The sequence below is a fragment of the Scyliorhinus torazame genome, chromosome 13 (genome assembly GCF_047496885.1).
Source record: "Scyliorhinus torazame isolate Kashiwa2021f chromosome 13, sScyTor2.1, whole genome shotgun sequence".
NCBI classification, from domain to species: domain Eukaryota; kingdom Metazoa; phylum Chordata; class Chondrichthyes; order Carcharhiniformes; family Scyliorhinidae; genus Scyliorhinus; species Scyliorhinus torazame.
Window position 1 is genome coordinate 227,306,710 of NC_092719.1, and position 26,971 is coordinate 227,333,680.

At 45.8% G+C, this 26,971-nt stretch overlaps 1 protein-coding gene across 3 annotated transcripts in view; it reads left to right on the forward strand.

Moving 5' to 3' along the window:
- LOC140388652 (transcriptional regulator QRICH1-like) overlaps positions 1-7,792 on the forward strand; it is a 90,331-nt gene extending 82,539 nt beyond the window's left edge. For all 3 annotated transcript variants that reach the window (XM_072473126.1, XM_072473124.1, XM_072473125.1), the window contains 2 exons: positions 3,264-3,354; positions 4,984-7,792. In XM_072473126.1, the coding sequence (XP_072329227.1) occupies positions 3,264-3,354; positions 4,984-5,173 (281 nt within the window). In that variant the 3' untranslated portion in view covers positions 5,174-7,792. The remainder of the gene's footprint in view (positions 1-3,263; positions 3,355-4,983) is intronic.
- Positions 7,793-26,971: the final 19,179 nt, after the last annotated feature.

Genomic DNA, 26,971 nt, shown 5'->3' on the forward strand with positions numbered 1-26,971 from the left:
CTTTCCACACATCGTTTCTGATGTGCCTCCTGCGTCTCCGTCTTCACCACCAGGCCCTGTATATCGTCCTCATTCTCGGCTGCCTTTGCCTTCACGACCCGAAGCTCCCGCTCCTGGGTCTTTTGTTCCTCCTTTAGCCCTTCGATCGCCTGTAGTATCGGGGCCAACAGCTCTTTCTTCATTTCCTTTTTGATCTCTTCCACACAGCATTTCAAGAACTCTTGTTGTTCAGGGCCCCATGTTAAACTGCCACCTTCCGACGCCATCTTGGTTTTTGCTTGCCTTCCTTGCCGCTGTTCTAAAGGATCCACTGCAATCTGGCCACTCTCTCCTCCTTTTTCCATCCGTATCCAGGGGGGATTCCCTTCTGGTTTACCGCACAGTGTTTTTAGCCGTCAAAATTGCCGTTGGGGCTCCTATCAAGAGCCCAAAAGTCCGTTTCACAGGGAGCTGCCGAAACGTGCGACTCAGCTGGTCATCGCCGCACCCGGAAGTCCTGAAAGATCCTCACTAACGCCTCCACAATTTCCGCAGCTATCTCTTTTAGAACCCTGGGGTGCAGTCCATCCGGTCCAGGTGATTTATCCACCTTCAGATCTTTCATCAGTTTCCCCAGAACCACAGGAGGTTGGCCAGAGAAACATCAGATTTGCCAAGTCTGGAATATCAAGAGTCATGGATTAGGATTTCAGGAGCAGAGGGGGGATGTTGGAGCTAGGAGAGGTGGTCATTGTGGTGAATGTGTAAATGTGCTCCCTGAAAGAGTGGTGGAAGCAGGTTCAACAGTAACTTGTGAAAGGAAATTAGATTAATAAATAATTGAAATGGCAAAACGTGTTCTTTAAAAGAGCTAGCATAATGATCTGAATGGCCTCCCAACTTCCTATACTGTACCCAACCCCCCCTCAATTCGTACTGATTTGCATACTTTCCAGTACTTTAAGTCTTAATTTTAAAATTCCCACCCTCTTTTTTTCCTCGGTAATTTTCTCCAACTTTCCAACGCTCCCAGATCTCTCTGCTGCTCCATTTCTCGCCATGGTCGTTCCCAAATTGAACAATTCCACCATAAACAGCCATGCCTTCAGTTGCCTGGGCCACAGGTTACGGAATTTCCTCCAAGGCCTTCTTTAAGGGACTCCTTAAAACCCACCTCTTTGACCACCTGTTCGAACACCGAGTGCTTGTTGTGATATTTTTCTGTTTTCTAAAATAAATTTAGAGTACCCAATTCATTTTTTTCCAATTAAGGGGCAATTTAGCGTGGCCAATCCACCTACCCTGCACATCTTTAGGTTGTGGGGGCGAGACCCACGCAACACAGGGAGAATGTGCAAACTCCACACGGACAGTGACCCAGAGCCGGGATCGGACCTGGGACCTCGGCGCCGTGAGACTGCAGTGCTAACCACTGCGCCACCGTGCTGCCCTTGATATTTTTCTGTTGCTGGTTCTCACTGGGTCAGAGGGTGTTGGAAATGGACATGATGAAAGATTTCAAAAAGAAATTGGGTGGACACTTGTGCGGGTGCAGTGTTTCGAGTTCTGAGGTATAAAAACTCTTCTAATTTAAAAAAAACTATGGTTGAGGGCAGCACGATGGCACAGTGGTTAGCACAGCTGTCCCACGGCGCTGAGGTCCCACGGCGCTGAGGTCTCACGGTGCCAAGGTCCCAGGTCCGATCCCGGCTCTGGGTCACTGTCCGTGTGGAGTTTGCACATTCTCAGGTGTTTGTGTGGGTCTCACCCCCACAACCCAAGATGTGCAGGGTAGGTGGATTGGCCACGCTAAATTGCCCCTTAATTGGAAGAAATGAATTGGGTACTCTAAAATTTATTTACTTTTTTGAAACAAAACTATGGTCTGAATTTTTTATTTCTAATGCTAGGGTCCTCCGTTGCGCTTGACCGATAGAGTACGAAACTAGTAGTTATGAATAAAGTGAAATTTTACTCAAAAAAGATTTTACATACACTGAACAAGAAGCAGTGAAGACAACATGGACATTTCTCATCTCAAGGTCCCTGGGACTCCTGTGCTGTCCGCACAGATGATATCTCGCTTCCTTGTCTTTGAAGTGATGTTGGTCATTGCAAAGGCAAATGGAACGTTGGCCTTTACTTCAAAGGGAATGGAGTGTAAAAATAGCTAAAACCTTGCAAGGCACTAGTCATCCACATCTGGAATACTGTGAACAGTTTTGGTTCCCTTATCTAAGGAAAGATATACTGGCATTGGGGGCAGTCCAGAGAAGGTTCACTCGGCTTATCCTGGGTATGGAGGGATTTTCTTATGAGGAGAAGTTGAGTAGGTTGGGCCTGTCCTCATTGGAGTTTAGAAGAATGAGAGTTGACCTTGTTTAGACGTATTGGATTCTCAGGGGGCTTGACAGGGTCGATGCTGAGAGGATGTTTCCACTTGTGGGAGAGTCTAGGACCAGAGGGCACAATCTCAGAGTAAAGGAGTCACCCATTTCAGACAGCGATGAGGAGGAATAATTTCTCCTGAGGGTAGTGAATCTGTGGAAATGTTACCGCGGAGAGCTGTAGACGCTGGGTCATTAAGTATGTTCAAGGCTGAGGGAGACAGAGTTTTAATCAGTATGGGAATCAAGGGTTATGGGGATAAGGTGGGAAAGTGGAGTTGTGGATTAGCAGATCAGTCATGGTCTGATTGAATGGCGGAGCAGACTCGATGGGCCGAGTGGCCTTTTTCTGCTCCTATGTCTGATGGCCTGTTAAGCAGTTAGTCCTTTTACAAATAAGGACACCAACACTGGATTCCAGATGTGGTCTCACTAAGACCCTGTACAGAGTCATAGATGTTTACAGCATGGAAACAGGCCCTTTGGCCCAGCTTATCCGTGAGATGGGCAGCTTGTCCATTACAGATGGAGTAAAACTTCCCAATTTTTATATTCCAACCCCCTTGCAATAAACTGCAACACTGGCTGTAGGGTTGATAACCAGGGGACAGGTATTTAGGGTAATCTGTAAAAGAGCACGAGGCAACACGAGTAAAAGCTTTTCTTGTTATGTGGTGAGGGCCTAGATACTACCTGTGGTGGCGGGCAGCTTAAATAGTAGCTTCAAAGCAATTGGATCAGTACTTGCAGGAAAACACTGGAGATGTGGGGAAAGAGCAGGGGTGTGGGACTACTGGACAGAGCTGGCACTGGTTCGAGGTCGCTGTGGCTTCCTGTGCAGCACTATTCTATGATCCATCATAATTTTTCACCTGAAACCTCTTATTTTGAATACAGTCACAGATGATATGTATGCGGAGCAGTCTGAGAACCCAGAGAACCCACTGCGATGTCCCATCAAACTCTATGATTTCTACCTCTTTAAATGGTAAGAATATTTGCATTCTTGGTAACTTTTTAAATCTGCCTGTTTGTAAGGAGTTAGCTGCCACAGTCCAGTACTTATTGCCTCTTGTGACTTTGAACTAGGTCAGCTTTATTAACATCTCCTTTTATGCTTCTTGCTTTTGCATTAGAGATTTTCCTTGTTCAACATCATTAGTCACTCCTTAAACCTGTTATCCCTTATGAGGTGCTCGTTCACCTATCCAACATCTGGAGTAAGTGTAGTGAGACCCATGCATTGAACAAGGGGGGGGTACATTTGCTGCTGGATTTTACTGGAATATGTTGAGTACTGCCATGTGACCAGATTCTGATTGGCTCAGGTGATGAAGCAAAAGACACATTTTTCATTTAAAGTGCAGGGGTTTGATTTTATTAATGCAAACCTCACTTGAAACATTTGTTTCTTCCATCCTAATCCCCAAAATGATCTTGATTTTGTAACATGGTTGTTCACCTAGTGTGTAAAATGTTCCCAATGAATCTCTCACTACGTTTTGTATCTCTGCTAGCATCTGACTTCATGCCAACTGGGAGAAAGGTGACCACTGACTATATCCTGAAATTACATTGAACATACAGCACAGTAAGAAGTCTAACAACACCAGGTTAAAGTCCAACAGGTTTGCTTCAAATCACTAGCTTTTGGAGCACTGCTCCTTCCTCGGGTGAATGAAGAGGTAGGTTCCAGAAACCTGTATATAGACAAAGTCAATGTTTCTGGAACCTGAGGAAGGAGCAGCGCTCCGAAAGCTAGTGATTCTAAACAAACCTGTTGGACTTTAACCTGGTGTTGTAAGACTTCTTACTGTGCTCACCCCAGTCCAACGCCGGCATCTCCATATGCAGCACAGAAACAGACAACTCAACCCAACTTGTCGACTGGAGTTTACCCTCCCATGTGTCTCTGACAGTTAGCCCATCTCAGCCTTCCAGCATTTCTTTACTATTCCGCTTTCTTATGTACTTTAGAGAGCTTCTAAGCTATTTGCTTTGAGCGTTCCCGGTCGTGAGTTGCCCATTCCAACCACTTGGTGAAGAAAGTTGTAATTTGCCTATTTGATTTGTTAATAACATGCCTTGTATTTATGGTGCCTAGTTTTGGGTTCTCCCACAAATGGAAACATTCTCTCCGCACCTACCCTGTCCAACACATTCATTATTTTAAAGACCTACTAAGTCTTCCTTTTCTAATTAAAGATGCCCCAATCTGTTCAACCTTTCCTGTATCATTTGTAATTCTGTTTTGAACTCTCTAGTGCTTATGTCCTTTTTTTAATAATATGGAGACCAAACAGTCAGCTTAATCTTCCCACTCCCCGGTTTCCACTGTCCTAGTCAGCCTGGCACTAATTTAATGCCAGTTATTATGAGGCCTGCTGGCAAACTGAATAAGATACCCCACGCCGTTTGAGGGGGTGGGGCAACAATGTTCACCCCATTCTGGAAACCAGACATTCGTAGTTTTATTTTCTGAGCACATAGCCATTCACATGTGGTCAAACTATTGCATTAAATGCAGTGATACAGAAACCTGTGAGGAGAATGTGTGTTGAAGGACGAGGGAAGAACTTTGCTATTCTCAAATAACCTGCAATAATAATTTGCTTAGTCCCCAGAGCGTGAAGGGCAGGAACGACACCTTTTACCTGACACCTGAGCCCGTGGTGGCACCAAACAGCCCGATCTGGTATTCCACTCAGCCAATCAGCAAAGAGCACATGGAACAAATGTTGACTCGGATCCTGACAGTGCAAGAGATCGAGGAAGCTTTTGCCGTAGGTGCTGCGAACCTGCATTAAAGCCCGGCTGGAAACACAGGGGAAAGGCTTGCACCTTGTGCACTACGCGGAATGCAAAGATTGCTCAGCCACATATCAGTGCAGCTTCAACAAGTCTTTGGAGGTTTCAGGAAAGTGTCATCAGATGTATATCTGTGGATAATATAGTATAATCTGGTTTCGCTACCAGGTACAGGAAGTCTGGCAACTACTTTTCTCAAGTGGGCGATTTGATTTTTATTTTCTGTTTTGAACCTGTAGCAGCATTTATTTTGGAGCAGAAAGTCCTGTTGACGTTTGAAAACCCCTGTTATGAACTCCCGACACAAGGACTGCCAAAACCCTCAGGGTGAACTCATCATGTGATTGGTGTGAGACAGAGTTGTAGTAACCTTTCTGCCAATTGCTGGCTTAAACCGGGCCTCCACTGAAGAAAATTTGACATGAAAGGGAGAACGAAAAGCTGATGAAGGTTTATAAAATTTAAAAGTTTTACAGTACTTTAAAAAATAAAAAAAAAGATGTTTTTAGACAGTGACTAGAAGTGCAGACTTCACACATCCGGCCTTGCCCGGTGAACTCTACTCCAGGCAAAGTGCACGGAGAAATTATTGTAATATACTCATGTACCATTATAAAGAGACCTTTCTGTTTCTCTGTATTTCTGTTCTAATAGTCTGTACAACACAGCAAGCAACTCTTTCGGTCTAGGATTATGCAAAGAGATTTCATTGTGTGACAAGTTGAAGAATACACCTCGGTGAAGAGGGAAGGGCCATCTTACACCTCGTTGCTGGTGGTATGCCACTAGAATACCTATGTTAATCGATAAAACTCTTAAACTGAAATGAAGTTGCCCATCAGGTCAAATCATTTCCATTACTTTCCAATCGTCAATTTCAGTCCCCAGGTTGCTTCCCTCCATTTCTGCCGTGGCTATGCTGAGGCTATATTGATATCTGAAGATGTTGCAACATTATAAATTAGTAATTTGGCATTAATCCTAGTACTGTATTTATTGTGATATTTAAATATCACAGTCATGGTATAAAGATACAGTAACTTTATTTTGGGGGAAAAAATTGATTTTATACTTTTTTTGCTAGGAAATGATATTTGTTATTACTATATTGCAATATTTGGAGTGTGATATGGTCCAAAAGTTTGCAGTATTTCCCAATTCTGTACAGGGTTATAGAAGTTAAATCACAACTATAGCTGCCAGTACTGTGAAACTGATCTTGATGCACATAACACATAATGTAGGAACCTATCATAATGTTCTGTAGCGGTTTGAATTAACACATGGCTTAGCTGATCTAGTTTTAGGCAGAATGCTCAAAGGTCCATGTTACAGTTGGTGTTCTGAACAACACACTTTAGACTGAATGCTTTGGTACAGAGCGGAAATCTGTTTCTCTTGGTTGTGTTTTGTTCTTGGTTTGATTGCATGCTCGGATTCTGGCAGACAGTGGGTTTGTTTAGTTAGACGGGGGGGGGGAGCGCAGAGAATTTGTTGAACTTGTTAAGATTTAAACATAAAGTTTGGTCGTCCACAGTTAATACCTGTCCAGCAGCTCGACCTATTAATTAATTTGGGTATGCGCATCAGGTTGGGCAGAGATTGGGTGTCCCTGCTGGTCCATCCTCAAAGGGGCAAACTGAGTGCCTTCCCACATTTAGCATCTATATTATAGACTGGTGGGTGATGAGATTGACAAGCCTAGTGTACTTGCCACCAGGAGAGTGAACATTGCCCCGGTAGAACACAGAGGTGTGACTGGCACCCTGCTGTGATCTGTGGAACCTATTTCAATGTAAGCTGTGTTTCTTTAACTGCCTCTCCTTCTTCCCCCCCCTCCCCCACTGACTGAATTATTGCTGTTAATTCACAGCAATGTAAAACTTTCATAGTTGTGAAAGTGAGTCTTTAAATCAAATCTAAGTTTTTTTTATAAAATGGTGCTTTTGGCTTTAAAAAGAATGATGGTTTTGCATACTGGATTCCGGAGGTTAACAGAAAACCGTCTCAAATTATTTTTAAATGGAGGTTTTTTTGATAAAGGAACTAAAGGAACTGCTCTGTGACAACACATTCCCTGAGTAATCAGCCCTTACCAGGAACAAAGCATGGCTGCATATATCTGACTCTTTTCTGTATAAATGTTTGCATTGCAGGTAATTTCTTATTCTGAATTTATTCAGCTTTGTATGGAAAGTATAGCACTGTCGAGATTGTGATGTGTGCGATATTAAAAGGGTTGAGTTAAAGTTAGTGACATCAGTTGTAATGAAAGTGGATTTGGAATCGAGGAAATGAGACAGCGACAATCAGTTCTATTGTCACATTATTCGGAATGTTGTATACTAATGTCGATTAGCAACTTGATCAATTTATTCAATACATCTTCTGTTTGTACTTAATGTTGAGGCCCAGTAATTGAAACATCCACTGTATATTTCAATTAGTTCAGTGTCAGGACCTACAACTGATTGACATTGTTCATCTTGTTGGAGTAGCTCCAGCCATGCTCGCAGCTCCTATGTAATCTTATATTCGGGTTGTTAATCTTGTCTATTTAAAAGAATAGTGATCCTAAAGAACTTTCTGACTTTATCTAAAATGGCTTTTTTTCTTCAGTTTTTAGCTATTTGTGTTGTATTCGGTGAGAACAGTCTTGAGGTTCAATATTTTAAAGCCCAGTTTCTGCCTATCGATCTGTGAAGTCAGGTGCTCAATACTTGCATTGTATTCACAACTTTGCATGTTTGAATCAAAATGTTCTTGGGATAATTATTTTTGAAAGTTTTCCAAATTCATAAACTACACAAAGTAGTTAAAACATTTGCATGATGGAGTTGCTGTTAACCTGGACAGTATTTGCTTCACATTCCTTAGAAATTCTCCTGCATTGCTGTGGTGTCCAGCATGCACATCCACATCATTTGGGGGTAGGGGAAAGAGAGTTTTAGATATTCACAGTGTGACAAAGTGGTATCTATCATCGCTCCTGAATGGCCTGGCTCTAATTTTAATGTAATCTCTCTCTTTCCCCCCCCCCCCCCCCCCCCTCCTCCTCCTTGTTTTGGGCATCCCTCTTAAAAGAGTAGGTAAATTGAAGGTATCAACACCATCCCCTAATCTTCTCTAGTTAAGGGAGTATCATCCTAGTCTATACAACCTGTCCTTGTAATTTTACCCTTTTCAGCCCCAGTATAATTCTGGTGAACTACATTGCGCCCTTTCCAAGGACAATATATCTTCCATGTGTCGCGATTGCTAGAACCGAACATCCTCCAGGTGGCATTGATCAGAGCTTTCTAAAGGCTGCAGCATAATTTTCCTTCTCTGACTGGATTCGTTTTGATTCACGTGCCAACGGTAATAAAATCTCACACTGCGCCAAGAGCGAATAATACAAATTGAGGCAGTGTCACTGAGTGTCAGGAACAAGACCGCATGCTTAACACCTTGGACAGTGACCCTGCTTGAGGACTGGCATAGGGCACAGAACCAGAAATGAGACTCATTTCCATCACTTTCCCAATCTCATACCCCTCTCTTTGGGTGAAAGAAAAGTTGCAATAAAAAAAAGGTTGAATTTTTAAAACAATAGCTAAGTTTATGAAACACACCAAATCACTACATACATTACTGACTGAGAGAATATCTCTTGACCTTTTGGTGTTTCTATCTTTTCTCAAGATGTGAGGTGTTTTCATTGCTGGTCAGAAACATGTAAAAATTCAAGAATGTCTGAGAAGATTGGTGTTCCCCCGCTGACCGTGTACTACCCCTATCCAAGCATGTGGACCATCTCCTACTTCTCCCGCCACACCCGAACAGTTTCTGGGAAGTTCTGCCAATCCGCTGGGGCTATTCCCTGTCCCGTCCCTTGGCTCAACCCCCACCGTCGCCTTTCTTTGTAACAGGAAGCCTCCAGATTCCAGTGAGCTGATCTTGACAGCTTCAGTCCTTTCAGTCAAAAGCCATGTGGTATGATTAATTTCTGCAACAAAAAATCCATGAATACACAATCAAATTAGGATCCCCAGTAAGCAGACTTGTGTGTCCCTTGAACACTGCTTCTCGGACTAATTCTCCAATATGCATCCTCATTCCTCTTTCCCAGGCCCCCCTCGTTCTGGAAACGTGTCACCGTCTTTCAGCTAGCTTGACAAGGGTGCAGGTAGAGGTGGTTTCTATGGGTTTATTTTTTAAATCTAAAAGGGAAGTTAATACTTGTACAATGTTCTTTTGCTTATTATACTCTTGTGATACAGTTTCAAGCATTTTAAATAAAGTTAAATGAGATTAAATGCTTTTTAAAAAAAAAAGCAATAAATTTGTAGGAAGTTATATGTACGTTAGTATTTCTCCCAGAAAATCTCTAGAATAGACTCCAGACCATGTTGCATCATTTAACCTTTGTCATTGTCTGTTTTTGGTGTCAATTTAAATCTACCTGCCCCACCTACTCACCTGCCCCGCCTACTTTTAATTAAACTGTATAAAATCCTATTTTCCATCAATTTCTCTGGATTCGGTGGCCAAGCTGTGTTATGGACCAGGGTTTAAAAACTCCAAAGTATATTATGAAGTCCACCTGACCTATAACTTTTTGTGTTGAATTTGGCTGGGATGAGCACAAGAGCCTGCCTGTCAGGTGTTATTCAACAGACTTCTTGGGCGCTTTTAATCAAAAAAACAAGCTTTATTCGAAGAATTTAGTTAACATTTGTATAAACACACAGCAAGAATTTTTATCAGTTACGAACATAAAGACCCCACACACCTACAGTGATCTATGTGTAGCCCTTAATGAATTCCCCCTTAACTGTTCCAATTCAATAACAAAATCCAAATAAAACCAGAAACCCCTTTTCAAAGGCGTGGCCCAGCACACGGCATTCTCACTGGTATAAGACTTGTTATTGATACTCTGTCCCCTTTCTTTTTTTAAAAAGAAGATAGAGAGACACTTCTTTCACCCTGTGCAGTTCAAACCAGTCCAAAATCTCAAAGCGAAAGTAGAACTCACAGGCATTGCCCAGCTCCACACACACAATGACACCACTGAAACCATGTGATAAGACAAAAACCTTTCTTAAAGAGACATCCCATGACAGCTGCCACTGATTCCAAATTAGTTTATAATCCTGTTGAATTACTTGTTGGAATTTGAGGGATACCTTTGGGAGATTTTATAGTTTCTACTGATAAAGCTAATGTCCAATTTATGTTGAATTAGGGTAAAACTTACCAGTATACTGTCTCCAAGATTTATCAACCCAAATTATTAATCTAGTCTCCACCCCCCCCCCCCCCCCATTTCAGACTGCAGAAACCTAGCCTGTTGTCCATGTTCATCACCATCCATTGCAACTCTTAAGGGTCGATATAGTTTGGGATCTGTCTCCAGCTCTGGTAAATAAAGTCATGTCCATAATTCCCCATCATCAGCATTGTGGCAAAGTTGTAGCCTGCCTGTGAACTGCCAATTCAACTGACCAGTAGAAGGGCGATAAGGTGGCACAGTGGTTAGCACTGCTGCCTCGCAGCTCCGGGGACCCGGGTTCGATTCCAGCTTTGGGTGACTGTGTGAAGTTTGCAAGTTCTCCCCGTGTCTGCATGGGTTTCCTCCTGATGCTCCGGTTTCCTCCCACAGTCCAAAGCTGTGCAGGTTAGGTGGATTGGCCATGATCAATTGCCCCTTTGTCCAGGGATTTGCAGATTAGATTTTGTGGATAGAGCCAGGTGGACTAGGAAGTGGACCTGGGTAGCGTGCTCTTTCCGAGGGTCGGTGCAGACTTGATGGGATGAATGGCCTCCTTCACTGGGATTCTATGAAACATTCTTCACCGAGAGAAGGACGTGGACTATAGTGTGGGGCCCATGCGGTGGCAATATGCACAGAAATAACTTTTATTAATATAACATCTGTCAGTCTACGGAAACCGCTTCCGGCACATTTTCAGGCAGTGCATTTGCCTAATGGTGAGAGCCCCATCACCTGGAGGCTCCTATCCAACCCACTCACCGCCCTGACTCAATGCTCCTTCACTGTCGCTGGGTCAAAATCCTGGAACTCAGCACTGTGGGTGTGCCTACACCACATGGACTGCTGAGGTTCAAGAAGGCAGGTCACCACCACCTTCTCATGGGCAAGAAATGTTGGTCCAGCAGTGATGTCTGCACCCATGAAGGAATAAAAAATAATCATCATCCAGTATATCTGCCTCATTCATTGGTGATGATGTCCCTATGTTTATTTTCTCTTGCCCCCCACCTGACTATTTAAAATGTTATAGAATTGAATCCTAATCCTTAGCTATCTTGCATCCTTTCCCACCTGTATCCTTCCACTAAGATTCCTGACCCAAATAATGGATTAGTTTTTAGTGCCTACTATAAGTTAACTGCTGGTCTAAAATTAGTTGGGCTCACTAATTATGCTTGATCATGCCTCCTCTCCGTGTCTGCGTGGGTTTCGCACCCACAATCGAAAGATGTGCAGGTTAGGTGGATTGGCCACGCTAAATTGCCCCTTAATTAGAATTTTTTTTAAAAAAAAAGATCATGCCTCCTGTTTTGGATTGGATTTGTTTATTGTCACGTGTACCAAGGTACAGTGAAAAGTATTTTTCTGCGAGCAGTTCAACAGATCATTAAGTACATGGGAAGAAAAGAAAATACATAACCGGGCCCTGGATTTCCTCTAAGCACTGGATCTTTGTTTAAATTTGGCTTCCAAATTTCTGGAATCCAAGGCTGTGCTTCTCCACTGGGACCTCACTTAAAGGTAAATAACTTACTGCAGCTTCCGGCCCATCATCCACTGCTGCAGGTAACTGCTGAGCCTGTGACAATACTTTTCAATTGCTGCCTGATTCCTGGCTGCAGATTCACTCCGAGGCTGAAATCCGGATTCACTCCGAGGCTGAAATCCGGATTCACTCCGAGGCTGAAATCCGGATTCACTCCGAGACTGAAATCCGGATTCACTCCGAGCTGGAAATCCAGATTCACTCCGAGACTGAAACCCGGATTCACTCCGAGGCTGAAATCCAGATTCACTCCGAGACTGAAATCCGGATTCACTCCGAGCTGGAAATCCAGATTCACTCCGAGACTGAAACCCGGATTCACTCCGAGGCTGAAATCCAGATTCACTCCGAGACTGAAATCCGGATTCACTCCGAGCTGGAAATCCGGATTCACCACGAGCTGGAAATCCGGATTCACTCCGAGCTGGAAATCCGGATTCACTCCGAGCTGGAAATCCGGATTCACTCCGAGACTGAAATCCGGATTCACTCCGAGACTGAAATCCGGATTCACTCCGAGACTGAAATCCGGATTCACTCCGAGGCTGAAATCCGGATTCACTCCGAGGCTGAAATCCGGATTCACTCCGAGCTGGAAATCCGGATTCACTCCGAGCTGGAAATCCGGATTCACTCCGAGCTGGAAATCCGGATTCACTCCGAGCTGGAAATCCGGATTCACTCCGAGGCTGAAATCCGGATTCTCTCCGAGCCAGAAATCCGGATTCACTCCGAGCCGGAAATCTTATGTTTCATATAGTGGCCCAGTCTCCAACCTTCCCTCGTGAAATAACTTCCCATCCCAGATACCAGTTGAGTTAACCTCTCCACTGCAATGCTATCATTTCTTTGAGACTGGAACTGTACTGTATTCTAGATGTGGCCTCAGCTACAACGAGCAAAACATCCCATCCATTCCCTCACAGTAAAATATAACACTCCATTTGACTTAATCATTTGCTGTACCTGCATATAAATATTTTGTGATTCATGTACCAGGACGCCCAGATCCCTCTGTAACTCACTGCAACTTCTCTCCATTTAGATAATTGCTGCTTTGAGTACAATTTTATAGAATTCCTCCAGTGCAGAAGGAGGCCATTTGGCCCATCTAATCTGCACAAACTCTCTGAAAGAGCACCCTTCCCAGGTCCACTCCCCCACCCTATCCTCATAACTCCACCTGACTGTCACATCTTTGGACACTAAAGGGCAATTTAGCATGGCCAATCCACCTAAACTACATCCTTTCGATTTTTCCTGCCAAAATGGGCACGTTTACATTTTCTCCACCTGCCAAATTTGTTCCCACTCACCTAACCTGTTTGTATCCCTTTGCAAACTCTTTATGCCCAATTCATAACTTTTTCTCCTACCTATCTTTGTGTCATCAACAAATTGAGTGACTACATTCAGCCCTTTATCCAAGTCATTGATATAAATGAAGATTAGTTCATGGTACTTAAATCAATTTTAAAAACTCATGGTGGGGCTTCCTATTCTAAATCCCAACTCACAACTGTTGGTTCTTGTCTCTTTTCTTTTTTTTCCAAACCAGGCAATAATCTAAACTTTACCCAACCAGCCCTGGATCATTCCTCTGCGTCCAAGTGCACATTTTGGCTGCAGCTCTGGTTCTGAACCCATTGCTCCAGTTGTCCTGTTTTTAGCTTTTTCTCTTCACCCCTCCTAGAATCGCTGGCAATGCCAGCCATTGACCCTGAATGCTCCCAAAGGCAGTGGTGATCCGCCTTTTTTGAATGGCTGCAGCCCATTTGGCGTAGGTAGACCCACAGTGCTGTTAGGCATGGAGTTCCAGGATCTCTATCCTGCGACAGTGAAGAAACAGCATGTAGTTCCAAGGACGGTGAGTGACTTGGAGGCAAACTTGCCGGGTGTTCCTACGTACCTGCCGCCCTTTGACCTGAGTGGTAACGGTCGGGAGTTTGGTAGGTGCTGTCTAAGGAGCCTTAGTGAGTTACTGCAGTGCATCTTGTGGATGGTACACACGGCTGCCACTGTGCGTCGGTGGTGGAGGGAGTCGAGAGTCAATGTTTAAGGTGTGAATGGGTGCCAGGGGTTAATTTGTCCTAGTGTTGCGCTGCTTGAGCACTGTAGGAGCTGCACTCATCCAGCTAAGTGGAGTGTATTGCAACACACTCCTGGCTTGTACATGAAGGAGAGGCAGAGGAGTCAGGAGCTGAGTTACTCCCGACTGAATTCCCAGCCTCTGACCTATTGTAGCCACAGCATTTCTGACTAGGTCAGTGGTAATGCTCAAGATGTTAGTGGGGGATTCTGTGATGGTAATGCTGTTGGAAGTCAAGGTCAGGTGGTTGGATTTTCTCATTGATCTTTGCCTGGAACTTTTGTGGCAAAAATGTCACTTGCCACTTACAACCTCTGCCTGAAAGTTCCATGGTCTTGCTGCATGTACACACGAGACTGAGGAACGGCAAATGGTACTCAACATCATCAGCGAACATCCCACTTCTGACCTTTTGATGAAGCAGCTGAAGACGGTTGGGTCTAAGACACTACCCTGAGGAACATAAGAACTAGGAACAGGAGTAGGCCATCTGGCTCCTCGAGCCTGCTCCGCCATTCAATGAGATCATGGCTGATCTTTGTGGACTCGGCTCCACTTTCCGGCCCGTACACCATATCCCCGAATCCCTTTATTCTTTAGAAAGGTATCTATCTTTTTCTTAAAGACGTTTAAAGAAGGAGCCTCAACTGCTTCACTGGGCAAGGAATTCCAGAGATTCACAACCCTTTGGGTGAAGAAGTTCCTCCTACACTCCATCCTAAATCTACTTCACCTTATTTTGAGGCTATGCCCCCTAGTTCTGCTTTCCCCGACCAGTGGAAACAACCTGCCCGCATCTATCCTATCTATTCCCTTCATCATCTTATATGTTTCAATAAGATCCCCCCGCATCCTTCTAAACTCCAATGAGTACAGTCCCAATCTACTCAACCTCTCGTCATAATCTAATCCCCTCAACTCTGGGATCAACCTAGTGAATCTCCTCTGCACTCCCTCCAGTGCCAATATGTCCTTTCTCAGGTAAGGAGACCAAAACTGAACACAATACTCCAGATGCGGCCAAACCAACACCCTATACAATTGCAGCAAACCTCCCTAGTCTTGAATTCCATCCCTCTAGCAACGAAAGACAAAACTCGATTAGCCTTCTTAATCACCTGTTGCACCAGCACACCAACTTTTTGCGACTCGTGCACCCAGGTCCCTCTGCACAGCAGAATGTTTTAACGTCTTACCGTTTAAATAATAATCCATTCTGCTGTTATTCCTCCCAAAATGGATAGCCTCACACTTGGCAACATTGAATTCCATAGCCCATACCCTAGCCCATTCACCCAACCTATCCAAATCCTTCTGCAGACTTCCGGTATCCTCTGCACTTTTTGCTTTACCACTCACCTTAGTGTCATCTGCAAACTTTGCCACATTGCACTTGGTCCCCAACTCCAAATCGTCTATGTAAATTGTGAACAACTGCGGGCCCAACACTGATCCTTGAGGGACCCCATTAGTTACAGGTTGCCAACCAGAGAAACACCCATTTATCCCCACTCTCTGCGTTCTGTTAGTTAACCAATCCTCTACCCATGCTACCACTTTACCCTCTATGCCATGCATCTTTAGTTTATGCAGCAACCTTTTGTGTGGCACCTTGTCAAAAGCTTTCTGGAAATCCAGATATACCACATCCATTGGCTCCCCGTTATCTACTGCCCTGGTAACGTCCTCAAAAAATTCTACCAAATTAGTCAGACACGACCTACCCTTTGTGAACCCATGCTGCGTCTGCCCAATGGGACAATTTTCCTCCAGGTGCCCCGCTATTTCCTCCTTAATGATAGATTCCAGCATTTTCCCTACAACCAAAGTTAATCTTACCGGCCTATAATTACCCGCTTTCTGCCGACCTCCTTTTTTAAACTCCTGCAGTGATGTCCTGGAGCTGAGATGATTGACCTCCAACCACCACAACCATCTTCCTTTGTGCCGGGTATGACTCCAACCAGCGGAGAGTTTTCCCCTTGATTCCCATTGGCTCCAGTTTAGCTCTGGCTCCTTGATGACACACTCGGTCAAATGTTGCCTTGATGTCAAGGGCAGAATAGGAGGGAGGGACTGAATGGTCACTTGTTCCCATGTCTGGCATGTGGTGGAAATTTTGATCAGTGGGATTAAACATATTCAATATTGGTACAGGCACAAAATTTAGACGGTAAAGAGTTGCTGCATAAGAGTTCAAAAAGAAGCAAGTTATGCTAATTCGCAAAGGAACCAGAAACAAAATCCCTTTTTCACAGGGCAGTGGAAACCGATTCAACGTAATTTTCAAAAAGGTATGTGATGAACAATGAAACGGAAACACGGGGAGGAGCTGGGGTTAGTATGAATTCTGATAATTGGCTGTATGGCCTTCTCTCTGTCATTCTATGCAATTTTCTTCCTTTTTTTAAAGTGTTCTAGGCGTAAATTATCAAATAAGAGCACAAAGTGTGCCCCGCCCTCATGGACCACCCCGAGTCCTGCCCCTGGCAGGCCATGCCATGCGACCGCTGACTTGTATTGAAATGTGGTTGCCCGAGAGTGATCTTATTAAAGGTATAACCAGGTATCCTGTTCCTAATGGTTGCTTATCAGCATTCTCTTCCACCACTGATATTTTATTTTGCTCTTTCTTGGGATGGTTATGCTAACACTTATTGCCCATCCCTAATTGACCTTGAGAAGGTAGTGGTGAGCTGTCATCTTGAACGGCAGAGGTCTGCGTGGTGTAGGTACTCCCACAGTGCTGTTAGAGAGGGTGTTCCAGCATCTTGACCCAGCGATAGTGAAAGAACGGCCGATGTATTTCCAAGTTGGGTGCTGTAAGCTGACATGTCCTTCGAGGTGGGAAAGCACACGTTTGGAAGGAGATGCCAAAGGAGGCTTGGTGAGTTTTTATTATAAATTTAGAGTACCCAATTCTTTTTTTCCCAAATAAGGAGCAATTTAGCGTGGCCAATCCACCTACCCTGCACATCTTTGGGCTGTGGGGGTGAGACCCATGCAGACACAGGGAGAATGGGCAAACTCCACACGGACAGTGACCCGGGGCCTGGATTGAACCCGGATCCTCGGCACCGTGAAGCAGCAGTGCTAACCACTGTGCCGGCTGTAGTCTTGGTGAGTTGCTGCAGCGCATCCTGTAAATTGTGTACACGGCTGCTGCTGTGCTAGTGGTAGCGGGAGTAAATGTTGGATGGGGTGCCAATTCAGCGGGCTACTTTCCTGGATGGTGTTGAGCTTCTCGAGTGTTATTGTATTAATTCCAGGGATGTGGCTGGCCCAACATTTTGCTCTTCGACAGGGTGTCTCGCTCGGCTATTTCAGAGGTGGGCATTTCAGAGTCAGCAATAGTACTGTGGATCTGGAGTCACATGTAGGCCAGACCAGGTCAGCACAGCAGATTTCTTTCCTAAAGGAGGGTAATGACACAGGTGAGTTGTTCAACAATCATTAGACTTTTAATTCCAGATTTTCATGAATTAAATGTCACCGTCTGCTGAGCTGGAATTCGATCCCTGGTCCCCAGTGCTTTCCCATGGGTCTCTGAATTACTAGTCCAATGACAATACCACTGCCTCCCTGGAGAATTCCAAAGATCCACAAACCATTGAAAATGTTTTCTTCCTCATCTCAGTCGTAAATGATAGGCTCCTTATCCTAAGATTTAGATTCCCCGACTATAGAATCATGAAATTCCCACGGTGCAGAAGGAGGCCATTGGGCCCATCGAGGCTGCACCCACCTCCAAAAAAGCACCCCACCTAGGCCCACAGCCCCCACCCTATACCAGTAATCCTAATTAACTTTTTGGACTCCAAGGGGCAATTTATTGTGGCCAATCCACCTAACCAAAGGTGTGCAGGTTAGGTGGATTGGCCATGCTAAATTGCCCTTAGTGTCCAAAATTGCCCTTAGTGTTGGGTGGGGTTACTGGGTTGTGGGGATAGGGTGGAGGTGTTGGCCTTGGGTGGGGTGCTCTTTCCAAGAGACAGTGCAGACTCGATGGGCCGAATGGCCTCCTTCTGCACTGTAAATTCTATGATAACCTGCACATCTTTGGACTGTGGGAGGAAACCGGAGCACCCGGAGGAAAAACACGCAGTTACTCAAGGCAGGAATTGAACCCAGGTCCCTGGCGCTGTGAAGCAGCTGTGCTAACCACTGTGCCTCCATGCTGCCCAGCAGGAAATGATCTGTGTGCACCCTGGCAAACCCCTTCAGAGTCTTGTGTGTTTCAATGAGATCACACCTCATTCTTCTAAACTCCAGAGACTATAAACCCAATTTACTTAGTCTCGCACCACAGAACCTTCTCGAAACCCAACAGTGCAGAAGGAGGCCATTCGTCCCATCGGGTCTGCACCAACCCTCAAAAAGCACCCTACACAGGTCCACTCCCCCGTCCACCTGGGCCTGTGTCTAAAACCTAACCACATCCCTGGAGACTAAGGAGCCAATGCACTTAGCCTACACATCTTTGGACACAAGGTGGAATTGTAGCATAGCCAATCCACCTAACCTGTCCCAGGGATCAATCCAGCGATCCTTTGCTGTTCCGCCCCCAATGTGAGGATATCCTTTCTTAAATGTAGTGACCAAAACTGCGCACAATATTCCAGATGTGGCCTCACCAAAACCGTGTAACAACTGAAACAAGACTTTGTTATTCCTGTACACCAAGTCCCTTATAATAAACGCCAACACGCCATTTGCCTTCCTAATTCCTTGCTGCACCTGCATGCTCACTTTCTGCTTTCCTTGTACAAGTTTACCGACGTCTCTTTGGACATCAACACTTACAGATTTCTCACCTTTTAAAAATGTTCTGTTTTTCTATTCGGACAACCAAAGTGAATAACTTCACAATTCTGTATATTATACTCCATCTGCCATCTTGTTGTCCACTCACTTATCCTCTTTATATCACTTTGCAGCCTGTGTCCTCCTCACAGTTTACCTTTCCACCTAGCTTGGAATCATCAGAAAACATGGATTGATTCCTCTGTGTCTCTTCATCTGTCATTAATATAGATTGTAAATAGCTAAGAGCCCAGCACTGATCCATGGGGAACTGCACTATTCAGTCAGTCAACTTGAAAATCCTCCATTTAACCCCAGTCTCTGCTTTCTACCCAGTACCCAAACCGTGATCCATGTTAAAACCTCGATCCATGCTAAAACACCACCTCCAACTCCATCAGCCTGTGCCGATAAACCATTTGTATACCACCTTATTGAATACCTTTTGGAAATCCAAAATCTAGATATACTACATCAACTAGTTCCCCTTTATCTACCCTACTTGTTATATCCTCAAAAATCTCCATGAGTTTGTCAAACAAGATTTCCATGCAGTAAAACAATGTTGCATTGTTCTAATCCTGGCTTGGGTCACTGTCTGTGCGAGTCTGCACATTCTCCCCGTGTCTGTGTAGGTTTCCTCCGGGTGCTCCAGTTTCCTCCCACAAGTCCCGAAAGACGTGCTTGTTAAGTGAATTGGACATTCTGAATTCTCCCTCCGTGTACCCGAACAGGTGCCGGAGTGTGGCGACTAGGGGCTTTTCACAGTAACTTCATTGCAGTGTTAATGTAAGCCTACTTGTGACAATAATAAAGATTATTTGATTAACATACAAAGCTCTTCCAACTGTATTAGTAAGACTTCCTTAATAACTGGCCTGTAGTTCACTATTTTCACTCTCCCACCTTTCTTGAAAAGAGGTGTAACATTTGCCAACTTCCAATCTAATAAAAACATTCCCATTCACACATCGGAGCAGGTTTGGGTTGTGGGCAGCACGGTAGCATTGTGGATAGCTCAATTGCTTCACAGCTCTAGGGTCCCAGGTTCGATTCCGGCTTGGGTCACTGTCTGTGCGGAGTCTGCACATTCTCCCCGTGTGTGCGTGGGTTTCCTCCGGGTGCTCCGGTTTCCTCCCACAGTCCAAAGATGTGCAGGTTAGGTGGATTGGCCATGATAAATTGCCCTTAGTGTCCAAAATTGCCCTTAGTGTTGGGTGGGGTTACTGGGTTATGGGGATAGGGTGGAGGTGTTGACCTTGGGTAGGGTTCTCTTTCCAAGAGCCAGTGCAAACTCGATGGGCCGAATGGCCTCCTGCACTGTAAATTCTATGATAATCTATGATATATACACTATCTCTGTAGCTATGTTTTTAAGAACCCAAGAGTTCTTGGCCTTTAGGCAAACTTCCAATCTAATAGGAACATTGGCTAGTCTTAAGGAATTTTGGAAAATCCTAGCTACCACATCCACCATCTCTTCAGTGTCACGAAATGACCGGATGCTCTTAAAATAATGTTTTTTTTTTGCACACAAGTAATATCAAATTGCCATGTACTTTGTAACCAGGTGTGAGCAGCAGCTAAGAGAATAGGGTGTTCTTTGCAATTGGTATATTTAATAGTCAGAAGGTGGTGAGCGAGCAAGCAGGCTAATCACATGAGATGTTGAAGAAGCAACAGCAAGATTGTTTTCTTCGCTGAACCCGAGACCATTCATAAGTCCTGGACACTTAGGCCGCACAGTGTGGTAGTCACTGGCTAGATTTGATGAATACATTCATGGTTGTTGTTTGGGAAAGGTAGGGGTCGCTGTTGAATTTAGGAGTACAGAGAAAATAGATGCTTTGGGGGTTTCCAGTCTTTAAGGGACTAAGTGCTTACTGTTAATGTGCTAAGTATAAGATTGCTCTTTGTGCTGTTTCATTATCTACCCTCTATTTTAATAAATATTTTATTGTTGTTTAATGAAAGAGGTTTGTGTTCCCACTGTTTCCATAAACGTTTCTCACTAATATCCAAAAAAAAAACCACGAGAAGCCAGTGTTTCAGTTGGAACACACACTCGCACATAACATCAGCGGGGCTGTGTCACATATAAATTGGGGGCTCTTGGACCAGGATATTTTAAAAAGCATAATTCTTTTGGTGTAGAGAATTTGACTTTTTAAAGATAGAGTGTGAGAAACGTGGAAAGGCAGTGAGAACTTATTCAAAGCAAAAAGCCGGCAGAGGAAATGGTTCTCACTCTCGCCCAGATTTATTTGGAAGTGGATCACATAACAGTGTGACAGACATCAATTCCGTCGAGACGCTGAGTAGTAATGAACCGATGCTTTAATAGACTAAAAGTGTGCCAACCTGTAGCTCTTCCCGCACTGCAAGACTGCCCCAGATCGACGGGCTTTATACCTCCTCAGAGGGGCGGAGCCAACAGCAGCACCAATAACAACAGTCCAACAGCAATAACAGAACAGCATATACAACAGTGGAGATAATGATAGTACTAGAACAATAGTGAACATGTATACAACAGCCTTACGTAGCCATACGTGGCTCACCACATTCACCCCCCATTAAGAAAAGTGGACTCACGTTCAGTCTCACGGGAGGATGAATTGTTCGCTGCGAACACCTCTGCGCCGGCTGCGGCGTGGTCACTGGCGTCGAGACCTTCGGCCCCGGGAGCACATCGTCTGCACAACAGGGCCACGGATAGCGTGACGACGCAGAGGCAGGGCTAAAAGACCATGTAGGAGATGTTGGTGAAGGTGTGGGTGGGGAGGTGGCTGGGAGAGGTGCGGTGATGATGGGCGCAGGGGTACCTGCGGGAGCCAGGTCCCGGACGGAGGCTGTGTCCTGTTGTCCATCGCGGTGTGCCACATACGTGTACTGAGGGTTCGCGTGGAGAAGCTGAACCTGCTCAACCAGGGGATCGGCCTTATGGCTCCTTGCGTGTTTCCGTAGGAGGACCGGCCCAGGTTTTGTTAACCAGGCCGGGAGCGAGACCCCGGAGATCGACGTCTGGGAAAGACAAATAGACGGTTGTGAGGGGTCTCGTTTGTGGCAGTACACAGAAGCGACCAGATGGAGTGGAGCATGTCAGGGAGGACCTCCTGCCAGCGTAGGGCCAGAAGGACGACCTTCCAGACTGTAGCATTCCCTCTCCACCTGCCCGTTCCCCCGGGGGTTGTAGCTGGTAGCCCTGCTCGAGGCAACGCACTTACTGAGCAGGTACTGACACAGCTCATCACTCAGCGATCGGGGCTCCTCTTTTATATGTGTATAGGCGGGGAAACCAAACGGGGAGAAAATGCTGCGCAGGGCCTTGATGACAGTGGCAGAAGACATATCAGGACAAGGGATTGCAAACGGGAAGCGGAAGTACTCAACAACATTGAGAAAGTACACATTACGGTCAGTGGAGGGGAGTGGTCCTTTGAAGTCCATGCTGAGGCGTTCAAAAGGGCGGGAGGCCTTCACCAGGTGAGCCTTGTCCGGCCGATAGAAGTGTGGCTTGCACTCTGCACAGATTTGCCAATCCCTGGTCACAGCCCTGACATCCTCAGTGGAGTAGGGCAGGTTGCGGGCCTTGACGAAGTGAAGAAGCCGGGTGACAGAGGTCATTGTGGGTGGCCTGTAACCGGTCTGTTTGCGCGCTGGCGCATACGGGACAGGACATCTGGGGGCTCATTGAGCTTCCCAGGGCGATACAAGATGTCGTAGTTATAGGTGAAGAGCTTGATTCTCCACCGCAAAATCTTGTCGTTCTTAATCTTGCCCCGCTGTGTGTTATTAAACATGAAGGCAACTGACCGTTGGTCTGTGAGGAGCGTGAATCTCCTGACGGCCAGGTAATGCCTCCAGTGTCGCACAGCTTCCACAATGGCTTGTGCCTCCTTCTCGACGGAGGAGTGTCGAATCTCGGAGGCATGGAGGGGACGGGAGGCCACAGGCCTTCCTGCCTGGTTGATGGTAGCGGCCAGGGGAAAGCCAGACGCATCGCTCTCCACCTGGAATGGAAGGGATTAATCCACAGCGGCATCGCGGCCTTGGCAATGTCGGCTCTAATGCGGTTGAAAGCCAAGCGGGCCTCAGCCGTCAGGGGAAAAATGGTGGACTTGATGAGTGGGCGGGTCTTGTCCGCGTAGTTGGGGACCCACTGGGCATAATACGAGAAAAGCCCCAGGCATCTTTTCAGGGCCTCGGGGAAGGGGAGCTGGAGAAGGGGGCGCATGCGGTCGGGGTCGAGCCCTAGGACACCGTTTTCCACGACAGAGCCGAGGATGGCTAGCCGGGTTGTGCGGAAAACGCATTTCTCCTTATTGTAGGTTAAATTAAGGAGTCGGGCGGTGAGGAGGAATTTGTCTAGGTTCGCAACATGGTCCTGCAGGTCATGGCCGCAGATGACACTATCCAAGTATGGGGACGTGGCGCGCAGCCCATACTGGCCGACCATTCGGCCCATTGTTCGTTGGAAAACCGAAACCCCGTTGGTGACACCAAAGGGGACCTGGAGGAAATGAAAGAGGCGGCCATCTGCCTCGAAGGCAGTGTACTAGCGGTCTTCCAGCTGGATAGGGAGCTAGTGGTACGCGGACTTCAAGTCTACCGTAGAGAAGACTTGATACTGCGCAATCCGATTGGCCATGTCAGATATGCGCGGGAGGGGGTACGCATCGAGCTGCGTGTTCTGATTGATCATCTGACTGTAGTCGACTACCATCCGGTTCTTCTCCCCGGTCCGGACGACCACCACTTGCGCTCTCCAGGGGCTGTTGCTGGCCTCGATGATCCCTTCCTCCAGGAGCCGCTGAGCCTCTGACCTGATGAAGACCCTGTCCTGAGCACTGTACCGTCTGCTCCGGGTGGCAACTGGCTTACAGTCTGGGGTCAAGTTCGCGAAGAGAGAGGGAGGGCGACCTTCAGGGTCGCGAGGCTGCAGATTGTGAGAGGGGGCAGGGGTCCCCTGAATTTTAGAGTTAGGCTTCTAAGGTTGCACTGGAAATCTAACCCGAGCAGGAGGGGTGCGCAGAGATGAGGGAGGACGTAGAGTTAAAGTTAGTGTACTCCACGCCTTGCATTGACAGGCTTTTGATTTTGGAGCTTTAGAGCGGCTCAGACATGCCTTCGCAAAATTACCTTTCTTGCCGCACCCATTACACACAGTGCTGCGAGCTGGGCAGCACTGCCGGGGATGCTGGTCCTGTCCACAGAAATAACAGCAAGGTCCTCCGGAGCTGGCCGGCAGCCACGCTGCGCAGGAGTGAGGTACGCCTAGGTCGGGTGATGGCTTCGCCTCTGACGTCCCCGAGGATGCCGCGTGGTTGGACGGGATGGCCTCGAGGCTCTGGAAAGCCACTTCTAATGAGATCGCCAGCTTCACTGTCACCTCGAGGTCGAGAGCCCCTTTTTCGAGGAGGCGCTGCCAGATATAGCTGGACCGGACTCCAGCCACATAAGTGTCCCCTATCATTAGCTCCGAATGCACCGATGCAGAGACAGCCCGGCAGTTACAACTGCAGGCGAGTACCTTCATTCAAGAAGATATTCTGCGAGCGACTCACCCTGGCGCTGACGGCGCGTGGTCAGGAGGTGTTGAGCGAGGACCTCGTTGACCGGCCTCACAAACTGCCCCTTGAGTACATCTACAGCCTCCGTATACGAGGCCGCATCCCTGATTAACTGGAAGATCCTGTGGCTCACCCGGGCGTTGAGGAGACGCTGTTTGAGTGCCGGGGAAACCACCGGAGTCGAGGTAGGCCTCGAAGCAACTGAGCCAATGCTCAAAGACAGCCGATCTTCAGCGGCATGCGGGTCCAGTTCGAGACGTTCAGGTTTGAGGGCAGCATCCATTATCAAAAAAAACGTTTAGTCTACTAAATTGATGGACATCAATTCAGTCGAGGCGCTGAGTAGGAGTGAACTGATGCTTTAATAGACTAAAAGTGTGCCAACCTGTAGCTCCTCCTGCACGGCAAGACTGCCCCAGATCGACGGGCTTTATACCTCCTCAGAGGGGCGGAGCCACAGGAGGAGCCAACAGCAGCATCAATAACAAGATTCCAACAGTACAACAGCAACAACCAATAACAGAACAGCATATACAACAGTGGAGATGATAGTACTAGAACAGTAGAACAATAATGAAAATATATACAACAGCCTTAGGTAGCCATACATGGCTCACCACACCGTGGCTAAATTGGAAAATGTGCCTCAGGCTAAAATATTGGAAATGGGATTATCTACAGGAATAAGGAAACCTGAAATTATTGAATGTATAGAGTTGGGCAGCACGGTGGTGCAGTCGTTTTGCACTACTGCCTCACTGAGGACCCGGGTTCAATCCCAGCCCTGGATCACTGTCCGTGTGGAGTTTGAACATTCTCCCGTGTGTGTGTGGCTTTCACCCCCACAACCCAAAGATGTGCAGGTTTGGTGGATTGGCCACGCTAAATTGCCCCTTAATTGGAAAAAAATAATTGGGTACTCTCAATTTTTTATTTTTTTTAATTGAGTGCATAGCGTAGCATTTAAAATTGTTTAAAATTGTCTGATGAACCAAGTTGACCAAAATGTGAGGCAGTTGAATTGGCTAAACTTCAATCACAAAAAGCAATAGAAATGAGAAAACGTGAACTAGAGATGCAGGAAAGCAAAAAGAAAAAGCGAGTTTTCAAAAGGAAACTGAAATGAGGAAACTGAGGGAAGAAAGGGAAAAGGAGAGACAGAATTTCAGCTGAAAATGCAGCACATTGAAGTAGAGACAGTAGAGAAAGGTGAGGGAGAAAGCAACTCCAGATATTAACTTAGTGGGGTGGTTTACATTTATACAAGCTTTTCCAAAATGTGAGGAGACAGATGTAGAAGCATTCTTTATATCTTTTGAAAGGGTAGCTAAACAATTAAAATGGTCACAAGAGAATTGGATAATACTCTTCCGGAGTGCATTTGTAGGTAAGGCTACTAAAGTATGTATCTTTGGATGAGAAGAGGTTACAGCAGAGAGCTATCCTTAGTGCATATGAGTCAGTTCCTGAGGCATACAGGCAAAAGTTTCGAAACACAAATATTCAGCCTCAGCAAACTCATCTTGAATTAGAAAGATTAAAGGAAAACCATTTATATCATTGGATACGGGCTTTAAAGATCCGGAAAGCATTTGAAGCCCTTAAAGAGGTGATGGTTCCTGTGTCTGCGTGGGACTCACCGCCACAATTCAAAGATGTGCCGGGTAGGTAGATTGGTAATGCTAAATTACCCTTAATTGGGAAAAAAATTAATGGTTCTTTAATTTTTTTTTAAAGAGAGAGGTGATGGTATTAGAAGAATTAAAAAATTCAATCTCTTTGGTTGTTAGGGCACATGTGAAGGATCAAAGAGTTCAGACTGAGATAGGCAGCAGAGCTGTCTGATCCATAGAACCAAACCTTTTTTCCGTAATTCTTTTAAATCGTAAAAAGATAGAAAATGGTAAGGTGTAAGAAAAGGCAGTCAAAGAAAGGGGGCTGAAACTCAAACAGTTTTCACCATCACAGAGAAAAGACAGTTCTAAAGAGGTTTCACCACTTCCATAAGAAGTCAAGGGGGTGAGATGTTACCATTATAATAAACTGGGACACATGAAATCAGAATGCTGGTGATGAAAGGGAGAGCCAGTTGGAGTTATCAATCTTGAGAAGAGAAAAATGAAATCCGAGAATGAAGAAGAGGAAACGCAAGTCGGATATATGCACAGAGTGAGCACCCCCCGGGGATAAACATGTGTGCACAAATAGTGACCAGCATGTGACGGATGGTTTCAAGGATCCTGTGTGTGTAGGAAAAGCTTTTCCATGTGGACAGAATAGACTGGGAAAGTACATTAAAATTCTGGGAGATACAGGGGCAGATTCGATCCCAGCCCCGGGTCATTGCCTGTGTGGAGTTTCCACATTCTCCCCGTGTCTGCGAATGAAGGAGTAGAACACTAGTTTGCCGTCTGGCATAGCAGGAGGAAGTCCTGAATACGGCAATGTCCAGTTTGGTAAGGCTGAAAATATCGGCCTGGGGAAAGCGAGCAGCATAATCAAAGACCCTCCCACCCGGCTTATTCA